The 13,634-nt window shown below is 40.3% G+C and overlaps 1 protein-coding gene across 2 annotated transcripts in view; it reads right to left on the bottom strand.

Moving 5' to 3' along the window:
* LOC136877064 (sodium/potassium-transporting ATPase subunit beta-2) overlaps window positions 1-11,131 on the bottom strand; it is a 130,747-nt gene extending 119,616 nt beyond the window's left edge. For both annotated transcript variants that reach the window (XR_011018599.1, XM_067150880.2), the window contains exon 1: window positions 10,976-11,131. Coding sequence is in view for 1 of the 2 variants with exons in the window: in XM_067150880.2 (XP_067006981.2) it covers window positions 10,976-11,102 (127 nt within the window). In the remaining variant the exon portion in view is untranslated. The remainder of the gene's footprint in view (window positions 1-10,975) is intronic.
* Between the last annotated feature and the right edge of the window lie 2,503 nt (window positions 11,132-13,634).

Genomic DNA, 13,634 nt, shown 5'->3' with positions numbered 1-13,634 from the left:
GGTCCGAGTTCGATTCCCGGCTCTGCCACGAAATTTGAAAAGTGGTACGAGGGCTGGAACGGGGTCCTCTCAGCCTCGGGAGGCCAACTGAGTAGACATGGGTTCGATTACGACCTCAGCCATCCTGGAAGTGTTTTTCCGTGGTTTTCCACTTCTCCAGGCAAATGCCGGAATGGTACCTAACTTAAGGCCACGGCCACTTCCTTCCTTCCTTCCCTATTCCTTGTCTATCCCTTTCAATCTCCCCCCCCCCCGCAAGGCTTCTATTCAGCATAGCAAGTGAGGCCGCCTGGGCGAGGTACTGGTCATCCTCCCCAGTTGTATCCCCGACCCAGAGTCTGAAGCTCCAGGACACTGTGTGGTGGTAGAGGTGGGATCCCTCGCTGAGTCCGAGGGAAAATCGACCCTGGAGGGTAAGCAGATAAAGAATAATAATAATAATAATAAGAAGGAGAAGAAGAAGAAGAAGAAAGACAAGAATATTGGAATGGAGGAATGTGGAGACGCTTAGTTAATTCACAGAGGCTTACAGACTGAATACTGGAAGACGTAACACTGTAACATGTAGTACAGCACCTGTGAAAACCGCTATGTGATAATATTTTTGTAGAAATACTAACCCGAAGTACACACAATATAAAAAAGCGAGAATTCCTTGACAAATATCGCACAATATTGAATCTTAGATGACAGAACCTTACCGGCCAACGTTCTAAGCTGAAATATTTCACATGGCGATTTCTACAGGCGTAACGACGATATGTTAATTGTGATATTAAGAGAAAGTTTATATAAATAAACTTATGAAAAGAACCTAAATTAAGTTACTGATAATGGTTGTAGATTCAGGAAAGGGTTGATGATGCGGCTTGCCGAGATAGTCATGGGCCTTAACTTTGAGTTTAATAGTAAGCCAAAGGCCCTCTAGTTTTAGAACAGTGCACACCTAAAGACGTGACATTTTCTTTTTCTTTGAAGGACCTACCATGTTCGGATAAGACCAGACGCGTAATCATGAAAAATTGGAAGCGATTTTGCCAAGCTGTCTCGTTCAATTTTGGGGAAGGAAGGCATGAGACGCCAAAGATGTTGAAAACATGGAAATATAAATAATCATCATGGACATAGATCTCAGAGAATTAGGGTAGGTGAAGCTTTATCTGACCCTGTAATAATTAAGAGGGGAATTCCTCAAGGCAGTATTATCGGACCTTTATGTTTTCTTATATATATAAATGGTATGAGTAAAGGAGTGGAATCGGAGGTAAGGCTATTTGCGGATGATGTTATTCTCTATAGAGTGATAAATAAGTTACAAGATTGTGAGCAACTGCAGCGTGACCTCGAAAATGTTGTCAGATGGACAGCAGGCAATGGTATGATGATAAACGGGGTTAAAAGTCAGGTTGTGAGTTTCACAAATAGGAAAAATCCTCTCAGTTTTAATTACTGCGTTGATGGGGTGAAAGTTCCTTTTGGGGATCATTGTAAGTGTCTAGGTGTTAATATAAGGAAAGATCTTCATTGGGGTAATCACATAAATGGGATTGTAAATAAAGGGTACAGATCTCTGCACATGATTATGAGGGTGTTTAGGGGTTGTAGTAAGGATGTAAAGGAGAGGGCATATAAGTCTCTGGTAAGACCCCAACTAGAGTATGGTTCCAGTGTATGGGACCCTCACCAGGATTACCTGATTCAAGAACTGGAAAAATCCAAAGAAAAGCAGCTCGATTTGTTCTGGGTGATTTCCGACAAAAGAGTAGCGTTACAAAAATGTTGCAATGTTTGGGCTGGGAAGAATTGAGAGAAAGAAGAAGAGCTGCTCGACTAAGTGGTATGTTCCGAGCTGTCAGCGGAGAGTTGGCGTGGAATGACATTAGTAGACGAATAAGTTTGAATGGCGTTTATAAAAATAGGAAAGATCACAATATGAAGATAAAGTTGGAATTCAAGAGGACAAACTGGGGCAAATATTCATTTATAGGAAGGGGAGTTAGGGATTGGAATAACTTACCAAGGGAGACGTTCAATAAATTTCCAATTTCTTTGAAATCATTTAGGAAAAGGCTAGGAAAGCAACAGATAGGGAATCTGCCACCTGGGCGACTGCCCTAAATGCAGATCAGTATTGATTGATATTGACATTAAGGTGGTGCAGCTCTTTTCAGGCACATCTCATTTGGAGGTGAGCTGCATGTACCATTTCAACCACATACCAGCCCTCCTGCTATTCTTAAATTTCTGGAAGTACCAGGAATCGAACCCGGGCCCCCTCAGACGACAGCTAATAATACTAACCGTTACGCTACGGAGGTGGACAATTAAAAGTAGAAATAACTAGAGAATGTTGAAAATAATTGTCGAACAGGAGAGTAAGTAATGCAGACAATACAGGCAGTCCAGCTCTCTGAGTGAATGGTTTGCGTAGTTGCCGTCGGTTCATATTGCCCTGGATTTGATTCCCAGCCGGGCTGGAAATTTTAGCCGCGTTTGGCTAATTCCTCTAGTTCGGAGGCAGGGTGTTTGTGGTCGTCTTGACACACATCTTCGTTTACACATTATACTACCAACCACCACAGAAACAAGCAAATATCGAAACATCCCTCCACATAGCGTTGGCGTCAGGAAGGGCATCCAGTCGTAAAACTGGGTTTAATCCACATTAGTGCTGACACCAATGAATACGGAGAAATGCCAGGTGAATAGGATGATGAAAGGAAGAAGAAGAAGAAGACGAAGAAGAATAGAAAGCATTGTCAAAACAAACATAAAAATATATGAAAGTATGAGTCGTGTAGTTGTGAATATGCATTCAGGAGATAATGGGTTCGAACTCGACCGTCGGCACCCTTGAAGTTGTTCTCCATGATTTTCCATTTTTACACCAGGCAAATACCGGGTCTGTTCCCCTGTCTTCTAAATCAGAGGTGCTCAGACTGAGCTTTTCGTCCTGCGAGCACACATCATATAAGTGGACGAGCGAGCGAGCGATCGATGTGTGCGCTTCAGCAACAGCAACGTTGTGGTTACGTCACATGCCATGAAGGCCAATGGACGGCAAACGTTCATTTTAGTATTAAGTGAATATCTATAACTGTTAGGTTCTTTAGTTTGACGGAACTAATTTATGATTAAATAACATTTAGAAAATGCCTCAAAAGTAAAGCAGCAGATTAAACCTAAAAAATAAACAATTTGATTGAAAATAGAATGATATAATCAGTTTCTATGAATTCACATTCTTCTCCTTCAAAGTACCATATCAGGTCCGGGTGCCGTTGGTGATCACTGTGGTGATTGTTGTGCGATCTCTTGCTGGATGGAAAATTCTTTCAACACTGTGAATTCCAGTCCATTCTTTGATGTTTCCAAGCCATGATGCTAGTCTCCTCCCGACGCCTCTTCGAGCCTGTATTTTGCCTTGTACATTTCGTTGTAAGATCAGGTAACGGTCATATCTGAAAATGTGGCCAAGGTAAGAAATCTTATTGTTCGAATGAGTTCCCAACTTGCCCTTGCCTCTCTTAGTATTTGTTGGTTCATTAGTAGAGCAGCCCATGAAATCCCGACCATCCTGCGGTGGATGCACATTTCGAAGATTTCCAAGCGTTTCACTGACATGTTCTTGAGGGTCCATGTTTCCACACCATACAGCAAGACTGACCATATAGAACACTTGATCATCTTTGTCGAAGTGTTAAATTTTGGTAGTCATTATAAAAGAAGAAAACCGTAAATATTCTTCGTGCTATTGCTATCCTCTGCCTCACTTCTTTCTCAGAATGAAGTAGTTCAGTGACAATGGCACTCAGCTATTTGAAAGTGGTTACCCTCTCAATTTGTCGTTTGTTTTGTTGTAAGATTGCCTCAGCATTGACATAACTGCTGAAGATCATGAACTTGATCTTATTTGCATTTATTTTTAGCCCCATTTCCTCACTTACTGTACTAATATTATTGAGCAGGAGATGGATACTGCGTGGCCGAGGCGGTAAAAGGCGTGCTCGGTTCACCCAGAAGGACGTGAGTTTGATTCCACGTTAAGTCGAAAAATTTAAGATACGAGATTTCCACTTTCGGAGGTACAAATGACTCTGAGGTTTACTCAGCCTACACCAAAAATGAGTACGAATTTAATTTCTAAGGGCAAAGACGGCCGGACGTAGAGGTAACCACTGTACCACACCACGTTCGATCCTTTGCCCTCCATCCCTCCAAGGGCCTTGACTTTGTAATTTTGCTTTGCTAGGAATTGGAGATCATCAAAATTGTCACACAAGATGACCGTATCATTCACATATCTTATCATTTTAATTTACTTTTACTCCATCTTGGTGATGTTCTAAAGCTGTTTCGAATGAAGGTTGAAGAACAATAGAGATAAATCACAACCTTGTCTAACTCCTCTTTGGAGTTTGTCCACCATTGAGGGGAAGTAAGGTAAGTGTGTATTCTGCCCGAAGGCAGGTCCGAACCTCCGCAGAGGTGTGCCTGAGCCGGAGTTTATGTGCGGTAGGGTGGCCAGTTCCTTTCCGCTCCTCCATTCCCTTACCCCCACCAAACAGCGCGTGGCAAACCATCCAAAACTTGACCACGACCAATGTTGCTTAACTTTGGAGATCTCACGGGATCCGATGTTTCAACACGGCTACGGCATTGAGGAGATAAGAACTACATTAATGTAAGTTATAACTTTTGAAAAATTATTAGAAGTGTGACACAGGTTTTGACATAAATGGTTTTACACTTTTTAATAATATTCATTAGTTCATAAACAATTGAAAAATAAATATTTATAAGTGTGATTTGATATATTCTGATGATGTTCTTTCAAGAACGAATAGTTACATTATTTCCTTTTTCAGGTATAATCCATTGTTAAATGTTTTCTTGTTCAGGTATTTCCTAACGTTATTTAATCGTTAATTAGTTTCTAGAGACTGAAAACTGAACAGTTATAAATTACCTGAGTCGAAACTGAAAGGAGATGGTTTCCACCATAACAAATTAAGTGAATGATTTTATTATTTATTTTTATTTTCAGTGGACGTAAATAAGGTTATTTTCAAAGTAAATTACGTCGTCAGAAATTAGTTATTTCTGTTTTATTTTCGTCTATTGACCGGATACATCATCATCATCATCATCTGTTTACCCTCCAGGTTCGGTTTTTCCCTCGGACTTAGCGAGGGATCCCACCTCTACCGCCGCAAGGGCAGTGTCCTGGAGCTTCAGACACTTGGTCGGGGGATACAACTGGGGAGTATGACCAGTACCTCGCCCAGGCGGCCTCACCTGCTATGCTGAACAGGGGCCTGGTGAAGGGATGGGAAGATTGGAAGGGATAGGCAAGGAGGAGGGAAGGAAGCGGCCGTGGCCTTAAGTTAGGTACCATCCCGGCATTCGCCTGGAGGAGAAGTGGGAAACCACGGAAAACCACTTCCAGGATGGCTGAGGTGGGAATCGAACCCACCTCTACTCAGTTGACCTCCCGAGGCTGAGTGGACCCCGTTCCAGCCCTCGTACCACTTTTCAAATTTCGTGGCAGAGCCGGGAATCGAACCCGGACCTCCGGGGGTGGCAGCTAATCACGCTAACCACTACACCACAGAGGCGGACTTGACCGGATACAATAAATATTTTTGTACTCTACGCAGTGGAGTACAATTTTCACTATTATACTTTAAGTGGAGTGTGCTTTAGAAACACTCCTAACATAATAAGAAGAAATGGGATGAAGTGTCGCTTGTTGTTGGCTGAGTTTAAATGATCTAGCAAACTCGTCAACAATCCAATCATGTTTACCGAGAACAACATTAGTTAGATTATTTTGTTTGAAGACTTATCGTATACCTACTTGTTATTGCATTTACAGTGTTATTGAACTTTGATAATAAATATCTGTGTTTTCACTAGTGATGAAACTCACTCGATGTTTAGAGACTAGCTTTTATCAATGGACGTCTCGTGATAAGTTTTAAATACCATTTTCAGAAACTCAATGAACAGGAAAAGTCACATAGCATTACAACACTCTACAAGATCAAGCATTATACTAAGTTTTACTGAATGAATTATAAATTATACATTCAAATTCTTATTTTACTGAATGAATAACATGAGTTTTACTTTTCTTAGTGGAAATTCTGTCATCCCCATCGAAGAAATTATAAATCGTAGCTCGCACGCTTCAACCGTACATACTTGTGCATTGTAACGCGAAACTTACAACGTGTCAGTTTATTTTTGAATGTGTAAAAATAGGAAAATAAAACCATGTCAATTAATATCGAGCGGAGCCTAAAACAAGCTCGATTATTAGTAAAAGGTCGGTTTTTCTTATGATTATAGAGCCCTTTTATTTTTACTGTGACGTACGCTTAGTACGTAAGCTGCCCGCATTTCAGATAAGCTAGGCTAGTTCGGCAGCACTGGGCTAGCCTCAACGTGTGTCCAGCTGAGCAACTCTCTTCTGAATTCTAGCTAGCGTCACCAAAAACCTGTAAGAGTTAATGCGACGTTAAACCACCAGAAAAAAAAAAGTGTGAGCAGAGCATACTAGTAAGGAGAGCTTTATCAATTTTTTTTATGGGAGTGGAATATAGACATCGTGAATGCAGAAGGAAAAATATGGAATAAAAAAAAAAGAAAAGAAAATGGACATGGCGAAAAGTGACGGCAAACTGGCATCTACCATAAATACAATTGTAATGTTATCTATACAAACGTGCTTTGAACTAGGTGTACAAAAGTCGACAATATGTTGAGAATATTTTTCTGTGTGGATCTTTGTCTGAACAGCATGGGAAAAATGCTCGACAGAATTTCTTGAAACTCGTTATTTTATTTAAGTTCAGGGATATCACGAGAGTTCCCTGGGTTATGTATTATTTGATTAGTGCACAGAGGCGGAGCAATATTTCGCGGACCAAAACAGGAAAAAATCAAATTTCTCCGTTAATATTAGCTGTATCAAAAAACTTTATAACAGCTGTGTAAAATATGATATTTGATCTTTTATGTTTTATGTGCTTTTAAATCACTAATAATATTATTATTGAAGATATCTAGATTACAGGAATGGTTCCTGGCGAGTGGAAGTGTGCACTAATACACCCCTTACATAAGAAAGAGGATACATCTGATGTCAATAACTACAGAGGAATATCACTGCTAACAGTTGCCTACAAAATTCTCACCAAAGCACTACTCACAAGACATGAGAGGAAAACAGATCACCTAAAAATTTAATATCAGGCAGGTTTCAGGAAAGGAAGATCATGTATAGAACAAACTTTTTATCTCAAAACCATCTTACAAATACGTAAAACCAGATAAACTGTAACAGTTTTTGTAGATTTCAAAACAGTATATGATTCATTACATAGACAAAACACTTTTTGATGTTCTAGACGAATTTAGAGTAGATAATAAAGCAATAAATTTGATCAGAGAGACATTGACTGACAGCCACCTCGAAAGTTAAGTTCTTAGGTGAAATTTCTGAACCATTTCAGGGTTCAGGCAAAGAAATGGCTTGTCTCCATTATTGTTCAATATTGTACTAGAGAAAGTAGTGTGAATCTGGGAAAAGGAAACAAAAGGGATTAATATTGGCAAGCTAGTCAAAGGTAAAATTCCTATCAAATGTTTTGCCTTCGCTGATGATCTACTAATTCTATCCAACAATAGGCAAGAAGCAATTCAGTCCCTGAATAAACTTCATGCAACTGCATATATATATTTATTCAACGAATCAACGACTTCCCGCAATTACGGGTCGCCACAATGGAAAAAGTAAAGCATATCAGGGTATAAAATGTTTTATCATATAGAAATATAGCGGTGATGCGGATTTGTTAAATTATGAAGGTCCGAACAGATGAGATTTCAGGATGTGTACAGATCCACGTATAGTGGACTCCAAATTTCATATGAGAAAAGCAGGTACATGGAAGGATCTCCTTGAACTTAGAAAAAACCTCTGGTAACTCATTTTGGAAAAAATACTCAGATAAATAACTGCAAATACTTACGGAAAAATCATACAATTATCCGGATTAAATCGTAAAGCAAACGAAGAAAGAATTTCAAAATTACAAAAGGTCTATAGAATGACATGGAACAGGTACAACAACAAAATCAGTATCTCGGAACGCTAAGTTAAAACACTATAACACAGTAATTAGCATTATACTCATCAGAAACCCTGATCATTGGGGGTGGGGGTGGGTAGATCACTTACTAAAAGTTTAGCAACCGGGCGAGTTGGCAGTGCGCGTGGAGGCGCGCGGCTGTGAGCTTGTATCCGGGAGATAGTAGGTTCGAATCCCACTATCGGCAGCCCTGAAGATGGTTTTCCGTGGTTTCCCATTTTCACATCAGGCAAATGCTGGGGCTGTACCTTAATTAAGGCCACGGCCGCTTCCTTCCAACTCCTAGGCCTTTCCTATCCCATCGTCGCCATAAGACCTATCTGTGTCGGTGCGACGTAAAGCCCCTAGCAAAAAAAAAAAAGTTTAGCAAAACAAGAAAGGAAAATCCTTAGGAATGCTTTGGCGCAATATGCATACAAGGAGTGTGGATGAAAAGGAGTTTCCCTGAGTTATACCAGCATTCTGAGAACATATCAGACACTACCAGAAGAAGACGATTGAAATTTTATGACCATATCCAAAGAATGGGCAATGAATGGCATACTAAAATGTTATTTACTAACGCCTCCTCACTAAAAGGCAAGAATAATTGGATAATCGAAACTGAAAAAGATCTTGAAGAAATCAACTTAATAGACGAAATTGTATTGGGCAGGGCTAGCTTTAGAACATTAGTGAACAAAACATCATTTTGATGAAAACCCAAGAGAAGAAACTGCACTGCATAGACGAAAGAACGGAAGAAAAATCGTAACGAGAGGATGAAGAGATTCTTTGAAGAGAAAAAAGCAAATTCATCTGCTAAATAAGTTCAGACGCGCTCCCTAGCTGGAGACAACGTTGTGAAAATAATAATAATAATAATAATAATAATAATAATAATAATAATAATAATAATAATAATAATAATAATAATAATAATAAGGGATATATTCGCGATTGTTATATTTTCGGAAACTTCTAAATATCTCTGGAAAGAAAGTGTTTTATCTGAAAGGTGTACACAACAACAATTACTTTCAAAAATATTTTTTAATCTCTTATGTCCGATACATTTTTACCGAGCTTCACGAATTTAGGTTTTTGCTAAATCCATCAACGTCGAGCATCGCTGACGTGGAAATATTGTTGAGTTGTCATAATAATGATCTAGCTGGTGGTTAAATTAAATCAAATCACCGCGTGGTCATTAGCCTGTATTGAACAGGAAGGTAGTAAAGAAGACTATCAAAATGAGAAGAAAACCATGAAGGAACGATCACTAGAAAAATGAGGGGGAAAAAGCAATCCTAAATGAGAGGCTTGGAAGCCTGGGTGAGAAAACAAAACGTGATGGCCTACAGTAAAACGTATCAACGATGACATTACACTGATTGCTGTTAGTCGAGGTTCTATTACCACTCATCTCCGTTAGATGTCATCATGGGCGCCCGCAGGATCTTTTCCAGGGGGGGGGGCACATTAACAATTTTCTTGAATATAAAACCAATATAACGTCAGCAACATTAAAGTGTTTACAGAAATTTCCAGTTATAACAGATGCTAGATGACTGTCAGTAAGTTCAGTTTATGAAATAATCTGGTATGATATTAAACAATTGAACATCAACATTTTTAGAATTCCAGGGGGGGGGGCAAGTGCCCCCCCTTGCCCCCCTTGCGGGCGCCCATGGATGTCATTATACAGAAACTACCCCATCAACGACAAGTCCGACATCTAGTGTATAAAAGAATTAAGAAATTAAACAAAAACTATAAGTCTGAGATTACTCTTCTTCAGCCACCTTTTTCCATACCCTTGTAGGGTCGCGGGTACGAATTGCATAGAAAATGTGGATCTAGCCCTGTTTTAGGGCTGGATGTCCTTCATGACGCCAACCCTATATTCACTGTTGCGTATTTCTTTGGTGGGTAGTATTGTTGCGTGCATATTGGCCAAGTAGGCAGTCCCTGAGTTAGATTAATTAACCAGATGTGGTTGGGATTAAAACCACCCAGGCTGGGAATCGAACCTGGAATCCTCCGAACCAAAGGCCTCGATGTTGACCATTTAGCCGAGTAGCCGGACAAAGATATGAGATTAGATTACATATTATTCTTTATTACAAACATAATTTCAAGATCAGTTTAGTAAAACATGCTACGAAGTCTAAAATTAGATTACAGCGCTATTGAAAGATGAAAGACCAACATAAGTCAGCATTACTTATGTAGTTTCATCGGCACGATGCAGTCCTTGAAATTTCACAATGGCTCAGGAAGGTCTAACACTATGTTACAATTATTCCTTATTGAAAAATCACTGTGTTCATTCAGCCTAATCAACAGCTTTCATCATAGTTGTAGAAAAAAAATAAGAGGTAGATGTATATTATATGGAGCTAAATAATTTCGGATTAGCAATCATGAGTTTTATGTGCTATAATAATAATAATAATAATAATAATAATAATAATAATAATAATAATAATAATAATAATAATAATAATAATAATCTGTCGGTCAAGAATAACGAAAATGTTGGTGTCATGCTGCGGAAAAATGTTTTTTCTACTTCTCCAGGAGAAATTACAATTGTGCTAGTAACATTATCGTGGCTATTAGAAAACGATTGTCTAAGATGTGAATCACTTTTGCATAAGATCTGAATTAGCAAATATTTGTAGGAAGGTAACATCTGAATGACAGCACTGGTTAATCCCATAGTCTTCGGTCAGTGGTAATTCAGCGACCAGTAGTTTCCACTATCGACATCTTTATTGAGGAAATCAATGAAGAACATTGCTTAAAAACAGCTTTTCTCTTAAAAAACTTACCCCAACTTGATCCTGTGCGACCTAAGAACTGGGAAGTTTCCGAATTCCACATAAACGTCCTGAAGCCCTCCCATTTTCCCAATTTGGGTGGTGGAGTGTAGTACTGTTCCACTGGTTTCTCTGCCATTTTCGCTGCTCAACCCTCTCGCAGACTCACACAAGTGCAAAGAGGGGTGGGTTGCGACGGGTCCCCAGAAATATTATATCGGCGCTTCTGGCCAGCGAGCCTCGACGCTACTCGCTGGGAACGAGTCTGGCGCCTTCGATCGCCTTCACTAGGCCGCCGCCTGCCCGCCATCTCTTGTCCAGCGTCGACAGTCAGGAGCCATGTCAGAGCGCCATGGTTCACTCAGAAATTACTTCGTTAGTACGAGATGTTGAACTCACTATCCGTTGTCAAACATTACAGTCCTCCAATATGGGGAATTCTATACTGTAAACCACAGTTTATGAGCCACATAAAGTATAATTCATCCAACTTAGGGAATTATGAAGTCATGAAAAGAATAAATATCAAAGAGGGGCATGGATAACTGAGTGACATAGCAACAGGCTTCTCGCCAAGGTGGCCGTGGTTCAACTCCTGGTCAATGCATACGAGATATTTGATAAGTCACGTCTTCGTGTTTCGGATTCCACGTGGCTATGCTATTGATATCACTAGTCAAGTGAAGCTGAAAGCTTGCTTTGATCTTTTCATGAACACATTGAAAGTAATAATGTTACCAATTGGTTTCATAAGCCCCACTGACTATGGTTTGCGGAGACGCCAATGTGCCAAAATGTTGTCCCGCAGGAGTTCTTTTACATGCTAGTAAATCTACCGGCACGGGGCAGACGTATTTCAGCAGCTTCAAACTGCTAATTTGCGCTCAGAAAGCCAGCGCCTTAACCGCCTGAGCCATTGAACCCGGGATAAGTTCGAAGTTTGTTTGGAGTATCAATCAATCAATCAATCAATCAATCAATCAATCAATCAATCAATCAATCAATCAATCAATCAATCAATCAATCAATCAATCAATCAATCAATCAATCAATCAATCAATCAATCAATCAATCAATCAATCAATCAATCAATGATCTGCATTTAGGGCTGTCATTCAGGTGGCAGATTCCCTATCAATGGTTTATCTAACCTCTTCTTAAATGATTGCAAAGAAGACATACATTTATCATACATTTTCCCCTTGATAAATTACTCCAGTCGCTAATTTCTCTTCCTAAAAATAAGTATTTGCCCCAATTTGTCCTGTTGAATAACCATTTTATCTTCATAGTATGATCTTTCTCACCTTTAAAAGGTCCACTCAAGTTCATTCATCTACTAATGTCATTCCACGCCACCTCTCCACTGACAGTTTGGGATATACGCTTAGTCGAGCAGCTCGTCTCCTTACTCCAAAGTCTTCCCAGCCCAAAGTTCGCAACATTTTCGTAACACTGCTCTTTTGTCCGAAGTTACCCAGAACAAATCGTGCTGCTTTCTTTGGATCTTTTCCAGTTCACGAATCAAGTAGTCCTGGTGTTGGGTACCATACACTAGAACCATGCCCTACTTGGGGTCTTACCAGAGACATATGAGCTTTCTCCTTTACATTCATTCTACAGCCCCTAAATACATTAATAACCCAGTTAAGAGTTCTGTAATCTTTATTTTCAACCTGTTTAATGTAGCCTACTTCAATGAAGTTTGCTCCCATTTCATCAGAGGTCATTGTCAAATAATAATCTTCATACTGAGGAAATTTTCTAGAATTTTTTTTTGCTAGTTGCTTTACGTCGCACCGACGCAGATAGGTCTTATGGCGACGATGGGACAGGAAAGGGCTAGGAGTGGGAAGGAAGCGGCTGTGGCCTTAATTAAGGTACGGCCCCAGCTTCTAAAAACTTAAGAGCAAATTTTGCTTTCCTAGCATGTTAAGATTGTGTTCTTATTTCAGAGCAGAGATATTAAACTCGGCTTAATCCAAATCTACACTAGTGTCCATAAGTTACGAGTAAGCAGTGCAACAGGAAATAGACCGCAAATTGCACGACATATGCACCTACCAAACTCACGCGTTCGCTATGTATAGGAAAGGAGTGTTCTTTGACTAGCGGCGTAACCGCAAAGTAAACACAGCCAGTGCCTGCTCCCCATATTCCTTCAGTCGTGTTTGCCCTGTTATAGTGTGCGGAGTGTAGCCTCGTGGTGAACGTGACAACATAATGGCACAACGACGCCATTTGGACCCCGTTTTGCAGGGTAGAATACTCGGCCGCAGGCCAGACACAGACCGAAGTCGCCGTATCCTTGAATATGCTACAAAGCGTCATTTCCAGGCTTTGGAGACGATTACGAGACACAGGAGATGTTAGTCGTAGGCCAGTACCAGGTCGACCAAGGGTAACCACCCCACAGCAGGACCGATAGATATCTGGCCTTAACCGCCCGACGAAATCGGAGTGCACCTACAAAACAATTGTTGGCAGAGCTTACAGCTGTCTCAGGGGTTGCCGTTTCCCATCAGAGACGGACCCGTTTACTGTGGAGCCGTCAACATCGAAACTGGACCATGAATGAATGGAGGCATGTGTTCTTCACAGATGAATCCCGCTTCAGTTTGCAGAACGATTCCCGTCGCACATTAATCTGGAGAGAACCGGGTAGCCGATA

The sequence above is a fragment of the Anabrus simplex genome, chromosome 7 (assembly GCF_040414725.1).
Source record: "Anabrus simplex isolate iqAnaSimp1 chromosome 7, ASM4041472v1, whole genome shotgun sequence".
In the NCBI taxonomy this organism is placed as follows: Eukaryota; Metazoa; Arthropoda; class Insecta; order Orthoptera; family Tettigoniidae; genus Anabrus; species Anabrus simplex.
This window is presented reverse-complemented; position numbering and strand designations above follow the sequence as displayed.